General features: G+C 36.1%; 2 protein-coding genes across 2 annotated transcripts; both read left to right on the top strand.

Annotated features, from left to right (window-relative positions):
• The first annotated feature begins 2706 nt into the window (after nucleotides 1-2706).
• Nucleotides 2707-4106, top strand: LOC149570535 (uncharacterized). The gene is made up of 2 exons (XM_089817909.1): nucleotides 2707-2946; nucleotides 3058-4106. The coding sequence occupies exons 1-2, from the start codon at nucleotides 2841-2843 to the stop codon at nucleotides 3906-3908; spliced, it is 957 nt and encodes a 318-aa protein (XP_089674035.1). The 5' UTR covers nucleotides 2707-2840; the 3' UTR covers nucleotides 3909-4106.
• An 11545-nt stretch (nucleotides 4107-15651) lies between these two features.
• LOC149570534 (uncharacterized) lies at nucleotides 15652-16640 on the top strand. The gene is made up of 2 exons (XM_089817908.1): nucleotides 15652-15889; nucleotides 15974-16640. Exons 1-2 carry the CDS (start codon nucleotides 15748-15750, stop codon nucleotides 16450-16452), a joined length of 621 nt encoding a protein of 206 aa, XP_089674034.1. The 5' UTR covers nucleotides 15652-15747; the 3' UTR covers nucleotides 16453-16640.
• Nucleotides 16641-17639: the final 999 nt, after the last annotated feature.

Below are 17639 nucleotides of genomic sequence, written 5' to 3'. Positions count from 1 at the left end.
TCCTCCTTGGCTTGTTTAGGGTTAAATTGTGGGATCCAATCTTTAATAAAGAAGTCAACTCCATCTATCAGAAAGGGCCCATTATACACAACCCTTATTTTCTCCTATTTTGAGTCCATAATGATTAGGAAGAAATCATTTGTTAACATTTTTGATGGAGACATCTATCCTACAATTGTAATTTACCCACTTTCTCAAATTGGGTAAATATGGCCATCCTTCTTCCCACTTCATGAAGAAAGCTCTTTCCCTCAACATATTAACCATCAAATTTTATTCTTCCATCTCGATCTAGATATTGATCGCCTTAGACTCCATTGTGGTTGGGGTGTCCTTCATAAGAGAAATAGGGCTCAAAAGCCGATCATCTTGCCTTCTAATCCATTTCCAGTTGTTACCTATCAAGTTCCCTTAAATATTCCCTTTGTCATCCTTTTGAAGCTACAAATCCTCCACCTTTCTATGATTCGCTCATCACCCATTTCGGTCCCAAAAACCACCCCATATACCAAACTGATTTTGCTGGGGTTTCCATGGCTGCCACAACCCATTAAAGCTCCCCTCCCAATCTACCAGTGCTTCCTACTACCATTTTCATGAAACCTTGGTCTCCTCCTTTGCTCGACCATTTTTTAGTTTAAATAATATGAACAATTTTATTAAGCAATGATAAAGTAAGTTTAAAAAAATCAATAATAGGATAAGTAAAAGTCTTCAAGCATGTTCTTTTCATTAAAAAAATCAAAATCAATAATAGGATAAGTAAAAGTCTTCAAGCATGTTCTTTTCATTTAAAAAATCAATATAAAAACTTGAGAGATACTTATATTTATTCTTTCATTTGTGCAATAATGTATAAAATAATATCATATCATTTGTCGTGGCACAAGGGTGATATGAATTAGTTGATTTATCAAAGATTATATGAAATATACACAAATATATGGTATGCCACAATGGTGATTGAAATCCTTTCAAGATATATATATATATATATATATATATATATATATAAATAAATAAATAAATAAATAAATATATATATATATATATATATATATATATATATATATATATATATATATATATATATATATATATATATATATATATATATATATATATATATATATATATATATATATATATATATATATATATATATATATATATATATATATATATATATATATATATATTCATGCAGATCAAAAAGAAAAGTTGGATGAGATATAAGTAATTTGAAGAATCCTTTTTTCAAAACATGAAGATGTTATTAAGTGAAGTGGAGGAAAATTGAGGAATTATAATCTTTGGATACTTGTTGATTCATGAAACCATAAAGAATTATATTTCTTAGTCTACTTGTGCTAAAACAATAATTGCCTCACTAGGAGTGGGGTTTTTGAATGGCTATCGTTACAAAGTAAAAACTTTAACTAGTGAAGTAATTTGTAAGATTGACTATGCAAGTCCTTGTACACATGTTATCATATGTTTAACTAGTGAATCGAGAAGATAAATAAGTTTCTAAAATGGTAAGTCATTAGTATAGAGAATTGAGAGTTCATTGTGTTTCCTATTATGCATATTTGCATATAGATCTTTATGTCGTACTAGTCCATTTTGATTTTCCATCTACTAGAATATCCAAATTTGGCACTTGATAAAATTCTTCAAGGTTAGATTATTCTCTTAGAGGTAGATCAAGAGGAGATAGAGGTATAGGTTGAAAAAGATTTAAGTAGAACAAGATAGAGGTATAAAAACCAAATGAAATTGTTCATCCGACATAAAAACTACATTTTTATCCTATTATATTTCCCCTTACAATAGGAAAGTCCATTATCATATTGATAAAGTTACAAAAACATGGACAAAACCATTTCCATATCAAGATTGACATCATGTTGTAATAAGGGCGTTTGGTTGCTGGAATAGGAATAGGAAATTAGGAATATGTTTTCTATTTTACGTTTGGTGCATCAATTGGAATAGGGAATATGAATACAAATTCTCATTTTGTCCCTAAAATGAGCTTATATCCATTCCAAAAAATATCTGTTATTGGAATAGTCATTCCTATTCTCAATATGCATTCCTATTCTCAATTTCTATTCCTACAATCAAACGAGCCCTAATAAAAATTGACATCATACTCTAAAAGTTGTAAGAGAGAGAAGCATTTGAAAAAGTTACATGACACTTGATAGAAATAGATCCATACATAAGAACATGTGACATCCAATCTCATAACTATAAAATAACATAGTGAACTATTCATGGCAGGTCCCTCAATATATTTAAAACAAAACAATAGAATTAGTTATGATCCATAATAACGATTTGATACTGATTTAAATTTTTTAATATAAACCAAAGTGTTAGAATAGTGCCATCTGGGAGTAATTTGTTCATTTTCAAAAGGGGTCCTATAATATGTAAACTTTTGCCTTTTTCAAGTAAAATTATAATAGAACTTCAGTAATTGATTCTCTTTTAATCTGGACGGTAAGAAAGGTATTCTTGCTCTTTAACTGTTGCGAGAGCACAAACACCACGAGAATGAGGAAAGAGGGTCGATTTTTATTCCTCTCCGTTTCCTCCCGCCATCCCAAAAAGAAGTCTGATGGAAAGCGAAGAGTTGAATGCACGAACAGAATCAATTTGAGTATATCTCCACCCTTCTCCCTCACCACATTCTCCACTCAACTCATTTTGAAGTTCATAGCTTCCACTTTCTCTATCCGTCCATTCAAAGATAACTCACTCTGAGTTTCGTTGCTAGTCTTATCAGCTTCCTGCATCGACGTTGTTTTATCGAGCCAATTATTTTCTCAATGGAGTCAAATTTGGAAGCGAGTAGCGGAGAGCAGCCGCCTTCGGTGGAGGGAGTTCAATTGAGAGAGACCCGCTCCTCTTACTTCCTCAATATCAAGCTTCAGGGTATTTTTCTCAATCTTTATTCTCACATGATCATTTATAAAACATACGAAATATACCTAGGTCGTTCTGTTCTCATCTCATATGATCACCTGAATACGTGTTGTTGTGCAGGGTTGAGGAAAGAAGATATACAGCTGGAAATGGACAAGGATCATTGTCTTGTGATACGTGGAGAGAAGTACTTGCAAGACATCATGGGAACGCTCAGGTGGAAGTGGCGGGTGGTGGAGAGTGGGACTCCCACCAAGCCTTTCAAACTCCCGGATGATGTGAATGTGGGTGGAATAAGAGCCAGCTTTGAGCAGGGCCTCCTTCATCTTTCCATGCCCAAACTCACCCATAACACATTCAGTCCTTACCACGTCTTCCACATTCACTCCTCCCATCTTCCCCATCGTCCACATCATCATCAACAACAAGAAGATGCAAATAATTACATAGCTGATAAATTGGCATCCATTTCTGAGGATGTTGAGATGAAGATGAAGCCAATATTGTCGCCGGGGCATCCAGATGATGATGAAGAAGATGGTAAAACATCGGCAGAGGTTCCAAAAAGAGAGTGTGCAGCTACACCATCAAATCCTGTGCAATCAGTAGATGATTCGATGAAGAACGATGAGTGCGTTTCTCAATCTGAGAATCCAGTAGTACAGGAAGATTTTATGAGGGAAAAATGTGGAGATGTAGAAGAGAGAATTGGTAAAGGCCGCGTTGAAGGCGAGGAGAGTGGTGTATCAGATGGTGAAGCAAAGCAAGGAGCGGCTCTGCAGGGAGAGGGGGAGAAAGTGAAGGAAGATTATCATCATGAGAAGGAAAAGGAAGAAAGAGATATTAGTAGCAATGGGTACGTGGAAAGTCATGAAATGGCTGAGCATCCCAAGCCATTCTTATGCGGAGGCTTATCACAAATATTCTCTGCCATTGCTGCAATTGCTCGTCGTAAGCGGCGGTGCCGATAGGAATCGTGTGGTTGGGTTTAGTTTTTTGCAGTGAGGTGATCTCTCTGGTCTACTTCAACTTTATGCATCGTACATTTTATGATCTAGTGGCCATCGTTCAATTGTCATTCTTTGTATGAAATTCAATGAATAAAGCACGGGAAGAAGCAAATGTCTTGTAGCCCCTCCAGTTGTACAAAATAGCTTGGAATTCACTCATTCGTTTTATTCTTTTGGTAAAGATGAAATGCATCTTTCACTTTTATGACGTGTAGATATACCATCATGATCTTCTTTTTTCTTTCCCATTTCAATTGCTTAAAAAGAGTTAAATCATAATCAATATCTTCGGTATTTATTTACAAAAGTTGTATTTGAGAATTATAGGCTTTGACTTACGTTAATAGAATATTTTGGTATGATTTAATATGATATGAAAGCACAGTGTAAATAATATCATATGTTAGAAGTTTGATTCTTTTGTTAAAAGTGTTAAATAGTTGAAATTGATTTATCTTTTTTATTTTAATTTTTTTTTCTAATGTGTGATCTTTAAGAATGACCCTCATTACACATCTTTAAATATCAATATTTTTTGATAGTGAGTTTAGTAGTTAATTTTTATTAAGTGATTATAATGCATATTACAAATCAATGAATTATGAAATTGTTCAAGAGATAATATAATATTCAGATTTACTTATTAGCATCTAGTAATGAGATTTTTTTTTTTTTTTTTGATGAATAGTCCTTTTCTATTAATAAATAATATACTAAGAATGTAATTCACAAAAAAAGGGCTAGGTGACAAGATCACCCTGCAAGAGTTCACACGGCTGAGGCCGAAAACATCAACTAGTCATCAAAAAAAATATAAAACAACCCTCAAGTGGCTAAAGCAGTGCCTGCTGAGGGAGGTAGTTCATCACGATCATGAAATCACCAATTGTCTTTGGGATTGGGAGGCAGACTGGGAACAACCCAACCATCAATAGCAACATTAGCAACGTCAGTGACCTGGTTAACATCCTTCATATCTGGTCGTGGAGGCGAAATAGCCAGCTCTAAGTGAAAAGGCTATTTCCCAGAAACCACCCGCCAAGCACTAGGAGGAGGAGTTGGGGACTAGCTAGAGCCACCACGGGGTAGGAAAACTAAGCGACGCCTCCATCCATCATCGTCGCCACTAGGAGAGCGGTGGCAAGAAGCCTAGGAACATGGAGTGTGTGAGCAGTGGCCTAAGGAGTTGTGCCTCTAGTGACGGCCTCTAGGCATCGAGGAATCAACTAAGGCATCTGGAGGTACCCTAGCAACAGTATAAGGGCATTGCCCCAGTGATAAAGAAGCTCTTGAAGGTGGGCCACCTCTAAGGCCACCTTTTTTTCTTTCTCTTGAATTTGCATCACTACATTATTACAAAAGCATGCCTTAGTGTACATAGCAATATTAATACCAAGAAAACTATGAGTGAAAAGAACAACATTTCTATCTTTCCACAGAGTGAACCAAATCTCCATCTTGAAGGTATGCTAAATCTGGGTAAATTTTTGAGAAATCACCCAAAATAACCATGTGCCAAGAAAAGGGTTCAGGCTTAAACAACTTAAAAAAATCATGAAACTAGTGCCAATAACTTTGAGCACCTCTACAAAATCAAAACACATGCAGGAAGGACTCTAGTTGGCCACAGAATGGACATCTAGGATCTGGAACCCCAATATGCTTGAGCCGAGGCCCAAGGGGAAGACCTTGAAACGCTAGGCACCAAGCAAAATGGGAAATCTTGGGTTCTATAATAGCACTCCAAATAGTGTCAAAGCACTTTCTCTATTGAGAAAGAGAAGATTGCAAATGCCATCTCTGATTGAGCGTATCCATCATCGATACATGGGGAGAAAGCCATCTATAATATTGCTATGTACACGAAGGCATGTTTTTTGTAATAATGTACTCAATCTATACATGATTGAGCGTATCCACCATAGAATTAGTTTGTAACTAGTGAAAGGAGTGGCTGGATACCACTTCCAATTAGCCCACCAAGGTCTAACAGATTGAATACCCACTTTATGAATTAAGTGCCCTAGAATTGTAGAAAGAAATAAGTCAAAAGTCTACCAATCTGGATGGGCAAGACGGTACTGGACTTGCATATCTTTCCAAGATTTGAAACTCATGGAAACCCTAGAGAAAAGATCTTTAGGAGTCTTCATGCCTCCTTTGAAAAAATGCAGAGCACTAGCACCTTGAGTCTTGGCAAGGGGAATACCCTAGATGGCAAACATGGGAGACCACTAAATGTTTTGTTGGTTCAAAGAGAGCCCATCACGAAACTCATCACCAAACTAGTGAAGCCAAGGATTAATAGCTTCCCAAGCTTTCCATATGATTTTGATAACAAAAGAGCCATGTATGAGCATGGGTTCTTGCATGATGAGAAGGATGTGAAAGCCAATCCCCTTCCATGCAAGCCTGTTGATGAGAAATCCAAAAGAAATGCAATGCTGAACCAAAATCTTCCAGGCTTCATCCCCAGCGATGGCGCAAATAATCCATTTTCCACATAGAGAAAGGCCTTTCTTTTATGTGGAGAGAAGGCCACGGCCTCTGGACTCTTTTAGGAGACAACAAAAATACCAAGCAACTTTGTAAAAGCCATGATGATCGGAACCAGAGGCCTAGAGAAAATCATGGAGCAATTACTCTAATTTTTGGTAGGAGGCTTTGGAAGGAGCCCAACAAGAAGAATAAAAGACATATGTTGCTGCAAGAACTTTCAAGCAAATTTGGAATTTGCCTACAAGAGAAAGTGGCTTTGTAAGCCAATAATCCAGCTTCTTAGTAATCTTGCAAGCACTACATTCCACAAATCCACTGGTGAGACTTGAAAAGCAAAAGGAATGCCTAGAAAGTGGAAGATCTCCTCGTCAGTGACCCATTTCCATTCAAACTAGTTAAGCCAAGGTAGCACTGGCAAAAAGGACTAGCAATAACAAAGCGTTTTATGCCATTGAATGGCAGAGCCGGAGGCTTGACAAAAAGTATCAAGGAAATTTAAGGCATTATTGATGTTTTCTTCATCCTCCAAAGAGTGAGAAAGGAATCATTAGCAAAATGACCATTTACTTAGTGGGAAGAGGATTTTGGCAAAGAAATGCCACGAACCAAACCTAAAGACATGGAGTGGGCTAGCAAATAGCCAAACCCTTTAGCAGCAAGAACATAAAGTGTCAGAGCTACAAGGAAACCTTTCCTAATGGAATGAAAAATCCCAAAGGCATCAAATTGAGAGTTATTGATGGTAATGCAAGCATTAGCATCTCCATAGATTACAGAAAGTTGGGACCAAAACCAAGAGCCTGGAGCATAGCCAAAATGAAAGTCCATTAAATTCAGTCATAGGCTTTTGCAAAATATATTTTCAAAAAAATAGCCACCTGCTTGGACTTGCGAGCCCACTCCACTCCTTCCCAGATAATAATAATGTTGTCAAGAATATATATGGACTTGAAATTTTGCCAGTTTGCTTAGGCCGAACAATTAAAGACAAGAGATGCAAAATTTTGAGAGAAATTGCCTTAACAATAATCTTAGATGACACATTCAGAAGGGTAATGGGCCACCAATTGCAAATATCATTAGGATCTCCAACTTTAGGTATGAATTTAATGTTTCCTTTGTTGATAATAGCTCCTAGACTTTTAGAATGATAGGCTTCAAGATAAACTTTGTGCAGCTCAGGACTGACATGTTCCTAGAGGTGTTTATAAAATTCACAAGGAAACCTATCACACCTAGGGGACTTATCATTTGCCATGGAGAAAAATGCCTCTTTAAGGTCTCAGAGGGTAAGAAGTTACTCACAGAAAGAACATTGCTCAATTGCTAGGCAGTTTGGAGTAACAAAAATACACTTTCTAAGAGGTTCCTCCTGAGCAACCAAATTTCCTTGCGAAGCAAAAATGTTCTCATAGTGATGAACAAATGCTTGCAAGATGTTAGGGAGACTGGAGAGAACATAATTTCCTTATTTGATTTTTTTAATCCCAAAATTGGTATGACGGGCTCAAAGAGCCTGGAAGAACTCCTTCAAAGCTTTAACACCAACCTCCAACCAATGGAGGCGAGGTTTGATTTGGGCTCCTCGAGTGACATAATTATCTACAACCTGTTTGTCATAGTAAAGTTTGGTAAGTTGAATTTGCAAATCAACATCAAAAGGATTAAGGGTGAGAGCCTCAGAAGCTTTTTTGAGCACAAAAGTAGTGGATTCATAAGATTGCCTTCTGAAAACTATCAACTGCCTTCCATAGATGCGCAAAAAGCAAGTGGTTCTAGTAATGGCATCATTCCACCACTGAAACCACTTGGTCTAGGAATGCGAATGTGGCTCCAAATTCCATACATGTAGGATATAAGAAATAGTGGAAGCATGCATCAACACAAACATGTTGAGGAAGAATTATGACTTGACAGCTTTCTGGATAGCTATTTGCCATGAAATGGAAAACTAAAAGGGATAGTTGTTAGATAACATCACATCTGGCAAGGGAATGATAGGTAAATCTCGATCCTCAAAAAAGGAGAAAAAAGATTGTGCAGTAATCATGGCACGATTGAGATGCTTTAAAATGTGGTCAAAGCTAGCTTGAAAATTGGACCAAGTGTGCCAAACCCCACTATGTTGGCGACAACTAGTATTGGGATCAAAAGCCCAATTTATTGCGCATGTAGTACCAGGCTTTCCTTTCCCTAATTGTCCAATGAAAATGTAAAAATGCATCTTTGTCAAAGGCCAACTCAACCATATTGAAGTCACTACACATAATCCAAGTAGTTGGAGGCAAGTTGTCAGCCAACCAGCCCCACAATTGAGATATTTCCACAACATTATTGGAAGCTTAAACATTAACAACTCCAAAAGAATGATTGTTAATGGAAAGAAAAAGCCAAATTATTCTATGCATGGAGTCAGAACTGTGCAAAATAATAGTAGAATGAAGATTAGGTGACAAGAGAGTAACTACACCACCTCTGCCAACATCGTGTTGAAAGGAAAATAGAATGCCATCCAACCAAATGATGTGACATGCAGAAGAAAGCATGAAACTAGAGATCTTAAATTCTTGCATATAGAGAAAATCTAAATTTGCAAGTCTATGATGGGTGTCCCTAACATAATACTTTTTGGAGAGGTCTGTGAGACCTCGCACATTCCATGATAAAAAATTCATGAAAATTCTTCCATATTTTCCTTATCCTCAAGAGAGGAGTAACTATTTTGCAAGATAGAAGAACCCCAGTTAATGCCAGAAGGAAAATCTTCTGGACTAATTGCCTATCATTTCTCTTCTAGTTTCTTAGCACGTCTGAGAGGATTGTGAAAATGTCGCACATTCTGAGTCGATATGGAAGAAGCAACAAGAGGGGCACAAATCACAACCAAGGTGTTAGCCTTGGTGGCCGCCTTAATCCCCTGTAAAACACTAGGGTTTGAAACCTATGAAACACCTTGGGGTTTGGTTCCAAAAAACCACCTGCACCCCTAAACTTTCTAGGGTTTGCACTCTTGTTGAAATAGGAGGAACCCAAATAACCATTGCATATGACTATTTAGGATCTAAGGGAGCCTTGCCCTTGCGCCCAACAATAGTCAATTATTCCTTTTTCCCTTCTTTTGTCTTGGTAAGAACCTCTTTAGGTGGGGGTTTAACCCTAGGCACGACCAAAGGGAAATCCCCAATCTTGTGTTCTGTAAACTGGCATCTATAGCAGGTGTTAGGTAGGTTCAAATAAAGCACCTTCTGAGAGAAGGTTTGAGCCCCAATCTATATTTCCACTGAATCCTTATGATCCTTGGCAAGATCAACCTCAATGCAGATGCATTTCTGAGGACGAGCATTGAAAAATTTCTCATGTTCCTTTGCAATAGCTTTGCCAAGAGTATTGGCAATGGACTCAATAAAAGGCCAACATGGCAAGGGTAAACCTGGAAACTTGAGCCACATAGGAACCCTAAAATTTTTGTCATCAAAGACAGTGAAGTCTCTCGACCACCTTTAAAAAACAAGTAGGGAGGAATGCACAAACCAATGACCATTGCTAAAAACTACGTCTACCTGCGACAGGTTGGCGAAACAAAATAAGAAAAAATTCTTGGTGAGGTTTTGCACAACATCAAGGTGGACTCCATGAGGAGTCCAACTCTTGTTAACCCATTCTTAGAGCATAGCTTCAGGACGAGTCCTACCCACACAATATTCTATTAAGGTATGCTTTTCTAACCAATCACAAGCGACATCAAAATTTTGCAAAGGAAGGATAATATTAGGATTAGCTCGTGAAAAACCTTCAGGACAAATTTGTGACATTTTTTCAATGGAGGCACCATGGCTTTCCAAAGCAATAGCGTGAGGTCACCACTGGCTGGGGCCATTCTAAGCTAGCCTAAAAACTCCCACAGTAAATGTAGTTTGACAAGTAGAAACAACTAAAGGATAGCTTAGACACAGAGTTGTATGCAAGAAAACTCAAAGATCACATGAAACCCTAGCAGAGCCAACTTGGGAAACCAACATACCATCATCTAATGAGATTTATTTTTAAATACACACACACACACACACACATAATATTTGTGAGATTTCTTTCTCAATAATCATTATATATGAATACACATGTTATCATTATAATTACTATTTTACTGCAATTTTTGTACATAAGAGATCGAAAAAAATAAATAAATGTTTTACATTTTGATTCTTATTCACGTTCAAGCTTAAATAAATCTTTGTTAGATTAAACCAAACATATGATTGATTAGAACATGGATAAAGCATAACTCAAATTACATCTAACACTATAGTTAATCAAAAAATACTCTCAATAAGGTCTAATGGATATAGAGTATGTTGAAAAAATTTATTTTCAACTATAATGATTTTAAATTTTTTTGCTAAATGACATTATCATAATTAATCATTGCTTTGTATCATAATTTTAAAAGTTTATGTTGACTTTTATATGTCAAGATAATTCTAAAAGTTTATGTTATTTTATTTTTTATCTTTATAAAAATAAAAGTAAGATTTTTGAATGTGTAAGAATATTTACAAATTTCTATAACATTTAGCTACAATATTTTTTAATGATAAATATCCATAAGGTTCATTCTAAGATGATATTTGTGGACTTAATATTTTCCTAAATCATATTTTTTTACACTTTCATCTTCTATTTTATTTGACCATTTTATGCTCTTTGGTTGTGTGTGAATACTTCTATTCATTAGTGTAACACACTATATACTCTGTATATAAAGAATATAATTCTCCTGAACAACTAACTAAATCAACTTATATTAAGGATGAGCTAAGAAACATTGTGATGAATTATATAATAGAATATTTATTATAACTAAAATTTGAATGACACTTTCTACTATTATCTAACATTTTAAATTAAAATATTTCGTAATTCATGTCTATTATTTGTTAAAAGCAAAGGTGAATTCTAAAAATAGAAATAAGAAAACATGTTTTTTTATCATATGATCATAAAAAAAATTCATTCAAAAGAACATAAGGATGTGTCCTAACATTAGTGAAGGTTATGAAAAGTTTAATCATATAATAAAATTAGGTCCAAAGCTCACAAAATTGACAAATAGAAAATAAGCTGTGTAGAAATCCTTAATGAGTAAACTACATAGAAAAGAGGTTGAGATTTTATTGGTCCTCATTTGCATGAGATTCTTCCTTCTATTCCCAATTCCAATTCTTGAACCTTTTGCAATGTGCTTATTGTTGGTTAACAATTTGTTCTACTTCTTTTCTTAATAGAAAGCCATACTCTCTTGCCTAATTATTGGAGAACAATCCACTATCAACAGATGGGAAGTTTTTTTCTCTTTCTTCTTCTTCTTTCACTCCCCTTTTAATTTTAAAGGTACATATCCCTTATAGAAATTTCGCAATGAATTTTGTTTATCCTACTCTAAAGATGGGTATGCTCTTAACTAGAGAGCAAAAGAGGCCAAAACTAAGTTTTTCATCACCATGGAAGACCCGAGATAGTTTTGAATCTCTGATTCAACTACTTTCATGACCATGAGAGTAATAAAACCCCTTTCAGCACTTTATCTATCAACTCCTACATCATCTATCCAACAAACAGATTAATTTTATTGTCCTACTCTTATATTAAATTACAAATAGAGGAACTAAAGATACAACTAAAACATTAGTAACTCTCATATAAAGCCCAACATCATATTAAACTTAATGATTCATAGTTTACCATATCCCAATTTAAGAAACACACAAAGAAACATGTGATTAAATGAAAAACAAATTTGATGATAACTTTCAAGGCTCACTCATTGTCTCAGCAATAGGGGGAAAATTGAAACCAAAAAATTTCGATCCTTTCATTAATTTTTGAATTATTACATACATGCCCTTTTACTTCAAGTTGTTACAAAGATTACAATCTTGAGAAGATAGAATAGAAGATAAAAATAGGAAAGTTGACACTTGTCATGCTGGACTCGAGAAATGATTAGGACTGGGGAGCTGAAGTACTTTGGCTTCCATCACCAGTCATTTTGGCCTCCAACTAGCTTAATTTGTGTCTCTTCATCGCCCTAATGATGGCTGCAAGATCCTCAAAATAAGGAATCAACACATTGCCTGATTGAATCATTTAGAAGTCATGATTGGTGGCCAACCCTTCTACGAAATTGGATCAGACTTGTAGGTTTTTTAAAACTTTCACAAGCATCTCGTCTATGGTAGTCAACTTGTGGAGGTTAGAGGATTGGAATTATCAGGATTAACCTCCGATAGAAATAGTAGTTACATGAAAATATAACCAATATTAGAACATAGTACATCGCATAAAAGAGAACACAAGACACCAAGATTTAATGTGGTTCACCCAATCCCTGGGCTATGTCCACCAACAACAAGTCCAATATTATTATTATCTAGTGATTACAATCTGTAATCCCTTATAGCTCAATACCTCTACAAGAAGCTACAATAGCACCATTACATTATGGAATCCTTAACCCTAAGCCTTTTTATACAAGCTTTTGCCACTTATAAAATTAGGGCTAGAATAATAGAAAAAATAGTAGCCGACACCTTTTACAATATAAGGGCATTTTTGGCTTTGAGGGCACTGCCCCTTAAAATCCCTGCAAGGGCATTACTCTTTGACCCCACCCTATACTACAATAGGGACCCCATAGGGGCACTTCCCCTTGACCCCCGTAGAAATAATATGGGGAGAAAACCATGCTGAATAAACCTTCGAGTTTGATTAGGCTCCATATCACAATAGGAACTTGACCGGATGCATGAATTAATCAATGAAGTCTCATTAGGTAGTCTTAATATGATCCACATCAACCACTTCACTATTTCTACTCACATGAGACTCTTTGTGCAGCTCCCAGAGACATCCAAAAATAGTTTCTTCTATCTTTTTCAATTTTTTGTTGGCCTTAAACATGTTCTCTTTCTTGAACTCGAGAGATTGCACCTAGTAAGATAAAGGTTCATCTACATTCTTCAGAATGCCCAAGCTAAGAGAATTCTTAACCTTCATGCTTATGATTTCATGCAGCATGAAAATGGAGTCTTTGTACTTTTCTATATCCATCTTGGGGGACTCAAGATTACCGAACACAATCTCCTTCAATTACACAACCCTTATACAAAGGGCACCCGACTTCCCAATCAAGGGCAGAACCCTTACCTTTATATCTTCAAGCCATTCATGCCCAAACTGACCAAAATACTTTTCTTCCTAAAGCATGGAAAGTAGGGCCTTTTTTTCTTCTGTAGAGGGGTCAAAAGGCCATGAATCAAATGACTCTCCTACATGGCTAGTGAGTGGATGAAAAACTATCTCAAACACTTGGTCAATTCTTTGTTGGTGGCCTTAAGCTGGGCCTTGGAGATCTTCAGCTTCTCTAGCTCCTCATCCACCTCTTGATTGAGGAATCTCTACATTCTAACTTTAGTGTCATGCCTCACAGGCCCTATGTCATGCTACTGGATGGTGAAATCCGATGGGGCAAGATCAGTCAAGTTCCTCTTGATCTATTCTTGAGCCACCTCCATAATAAAATTGCCCATGTTGACATATTTGCCTAGGGCCACCAACATAGGAGCTAGCCTTTCTTTCTTGGTAATAGGCAGTTGCTTCACAACTTGAGTAATCAAATCTTTTGGAGGTGTTTCTTCCTCTTTTCTCTTTCTCTTCCTTTCAAGTGTATTCTCTAGCCATGACTCTGAGATAAGCACATTGAGGGAGGACTAAAGAGATGTTGCACCAAAAGTTTTCCTTGCTACAGGAGGGGTGTCTATCTTCTTGGCAAAAAATGGAAAAGTAATGGTCTAAGTAGAAGAAGCAGTGGTGCAAATATTACCTTGGCTATCTGGTACTTTATGTGTCTCTTGCATTGCTAGCCCTCCATCAAGTCCATCATTGCATTGGGCTCCATTAGAGCCATTTAGGTTGATCACTTGGATAGATGCATCTTTTTCCTTTGCACCATTTTTCTCTGCTTCCTTCTCATTCTCCTTATCTTTTTTAGTCTCCTCTATTGAGCCTATAACCAATACTGAGCCTCTGCCATAGTTAAGTGCAATGGAGATATTTTTCTTTTAGGGTTGATCTCTTCCTCCTCCTCCTCTAGTTTGAGAAGGTCCCACAGATGTGGGTATAGTGGCCACCATGGTGCTAGTGGAAGTCGTGATGTATGATTGCATTGGCTAAGCACCCATCCTCTTTCTCCTAGTCTTCATCCATTCCACCCATGTATTGGTCTTCTTAATCACTCCATCAGTTAGCTCTTCCAAATTGTCAGTGGTTGGGCCTTGGGGAGGAGCTGAATCAATGGGCATGTCTTTGACTTTCTTCAAATATGTGGAGGATTGCATATACTGACCATCATCATCAATTCCTTCCACATCTAAATCAACATGCACAATCTTACTTTGCTCTGCTATCATTCTAGAGAAGAGTCTATCCTTGCTTTCACGCTCATTTATGTATTTCACACAATAGTCCTTCAGTGTGGGACCAATTTGAGCAGCACAATTTGTGGCACCAATCTTTTCGGAATGACTTCTTATCAACACTAAGTTGCAGCACAAATGCATCCACCTATCCACACAAATTCCCGTGACATCCTTATATTCATTATATGCAAACCTTAGTTATGTTTTTTTTGTGAATTCTGATTTGTGAGGTTTTGATTTATAAAGCTAGATGGGATTTGATGAAAAATAGAATAATGTTATGGTACTTTATTTATGTAGAGTCTCGACCCAAATAGGTAGTGTTCGTTCATATACACAGCAATACGATTGAGTTTTCTTTTATCAAAAACTTATTTAACGAAAGAACGTATTTGTAAATAGATAAACTACTAAAAGCAGTTCAATAAAGAAATGCAAAAGCTTGCTGAAAATAGTTTGGACGGAAGACCAAAGATTTGAAATGGAACATCTTTTAAAGAGGCGAACCGTCTGCCACGTGGTAGAGGAGGTACTTGTGCTATACGCTCGGTACCTTCTCATCTCTGTAATTTCATATTCCATTCTTTGGCGGCGCCCTTTTACTTGGGTATCAAGACAGCGAGTCCGCCGGAAAAGCAAAAACATCAACTCACACATCGAATAATTCTCCTCACAAGCGAATGCTATATTTACGCGCTCCATCTGCTCTTCTATCTAACAATACACTTTCGCTCATTTTACAAGCATTACCATTTTAACCAATATTTCTTAGCTGATTCTTATTGTTGTGTTTATTTGGGAGTGACCTCTACGACTAAGAAACTGCAATGGAGTTGAATTTGGCAATGAGAAGCGCACGCCGACGTGGAAGAAGATGTAGACTTGGCCGACCTCCACTTGATGGATTTTATGGCAACTTTGCATTGAGAGAGACTCGCTCCTCCTACTTTCTCAATCTCCTTATTAGAGGTATTTTAATTAAACATCGATGTATTCTTCTGAGAAGTATACAGAGTAAAGAGAATCATATTATTTATGTTTTGTGTTGTGCAGGTTTGAGCACAGATGAAATAGAGGTGGAGATGGACAAGGAGCGGGGTTTGATACTGCGTGGAAAAAGTTATTGTAAAGAGTTGGGAATGGTTAAGTGGAAGTGCCGCCTCGTGTCTAAGACAAGAAAGCCTTTCAAAATTCCAGAGGATGTTAACGTGGGCGCCACGACAGGCAGCTTTCAACAACAACATATGTTGCATGTTGAGATGCCCAAATTCACGAGGCAGAGCAGAATGAGTCCACTCCATGTCATTCACATTCACTCCTCTCCTCGTCAAGTGAAATCACAAGCTGCTGTGAAAGTAAACCAGTCATCGTCTTGTTCATACACAAGTGAAATCGTTAACAAGGCTACTGCAATCTCTTCTTCTACGAGCTCGTCTGTACTGTCGAATGCAGAGGGAAAAATTCAACAATATCACAGGAGGAGGAGGAGGAGGAGGAGTATAAACAAAATCATTGCAAACAGCAGTCAATGAATTTCTTATGTATTAGATTGCAAGCATTCTTTGTAAATAATAAACCCAGTCTCCCCATGGGCATGGGTTATGCTTCCAAGGATGTCTCAAGCATGGGAATAGTCCGTGCCTGAATTGTAAATGGACTGTACATTTTATTTATTTATTCTTAAAGATGAAACACATCCATGGTCTTCTTGTAACACTTCCACGCTCTCTTTTTATCAATTTGTTTCGGAGTTTCTATAGATGTGAGTTATAAGGTAGGATTTCTATAGTAAAGATAATTATGTTGTTAGATCATATCATAACAAATTATCTTAGGGATTACTATGAAAAAAAATATTCCAAAATCTTATTTTGCACTCCCAATATTATCTTGTGTATAATTGTGTGTTTTGATGTATTGTACTAGTTGTTGAGCAATAGTATTAATGTGAATTGGGTGTGCATAACCCTTGGTCTTTTGTGGAGTTTATTAGGTCTTACTTAAAAATGATATATTAGATTTGTTTTTTTATGAATTTTATGTACCAATTTTTGTTGAGAACAATTCATCTTACAAGAGTCTTAAATAAGTCATACACAAATATGCAAACCTATTCATGACCTTCAAAATATTGATCATTGTTGTATATTATATAAAATAACTTTTAATTACTATGCAAGTCCACATATTAACTTTTATCTATTGTTCAAGTCTCCATGCAAATCTTTGTCTATAGTACAAGCCTACATGTAAATCTTTGTCTATTGTGCAAATCTCCCTATAAGTGTACTATGAATTTTAAAAAGATTGTATTGTTGCATAATAGTTTAGTATGAGTACCAAAGGTGGTAAATGGCTAGTTACACTCAAATATTGCATTTAATGGTCATATTCAATAAACATATCACTTGAAGGCATACAACCTACTTACTTCTTCAAAATATTGAATTAACATAATTAGTATGTTACTCGAGTAAAAGTTATATATAAGATCAAACAAGAGTGGAATGAAAATTCTAACTTAATATTGCTCTAGTGAAAACATATTGTTATGTGTAATCCATCTAATGTCAGTGTAGACTTTCATTAAAAATAATTTAATTTTTTGAGAGTTTCAAATGTTTAACAAGAGAAAAGATTTTCTAAAGAGACAATGAAGAAATATATAGTTATGGGATTTAATAATTTCTAATGAAGGATATTAGCAAGAAAATAGAGG

The sequence above is a fragment of the Cupressus sempervirens genome, chromosome 3, assembly GCF_028749045.1.
Source record: "Cupressus sempervirens isolate cs-2001-9-10 chromosome 3, ASM2874904v1, whole genome shotgun sequence".
Classification (NCBI taxonomy): Eukaryota; Viridiplantae; Streptophyta; class Pinopsida; order Cupressales; family Cupressaceae; genus Cupressus; species Cupressus sempervirens.
This window is presented reverse-complemented; position numbering and strand designations above follow the sequence as displayed.

Excerpts from the sequence above, each read along its gene's own strand:
- LOC149570534 (XM_089817908.1), top strand. The coding sequence starts at position 15,748 with ATGGAGTTGAATTTGGCAATGAGAAGCGCACGCCGACGTGGAAGAAGA. Across the intron at positions 15,890-15,973 it reads TCTCAATCTCCTTATTAGAG|GTTTGAGCACAGATGAAATA; the intron begins GTATTTTAATTA and ends TGTGTTGTGCAG.
- LOC149570535 (XM_089817909.1), top strand. The coding sequence starts at position 2,841 with ATGGAGTCAAATTTGGAAGCGAGTAGCGGAGAGCAGCCGCCTTCGGTG. Across the intron at positions 2,947-3,057 it reads CCTCAATATCAAGCTTCAGG|GGTTGAGGAAAGAAGATATA; the intron begins GTATTTTTCTCA and ends GTTGTTGTGCAG.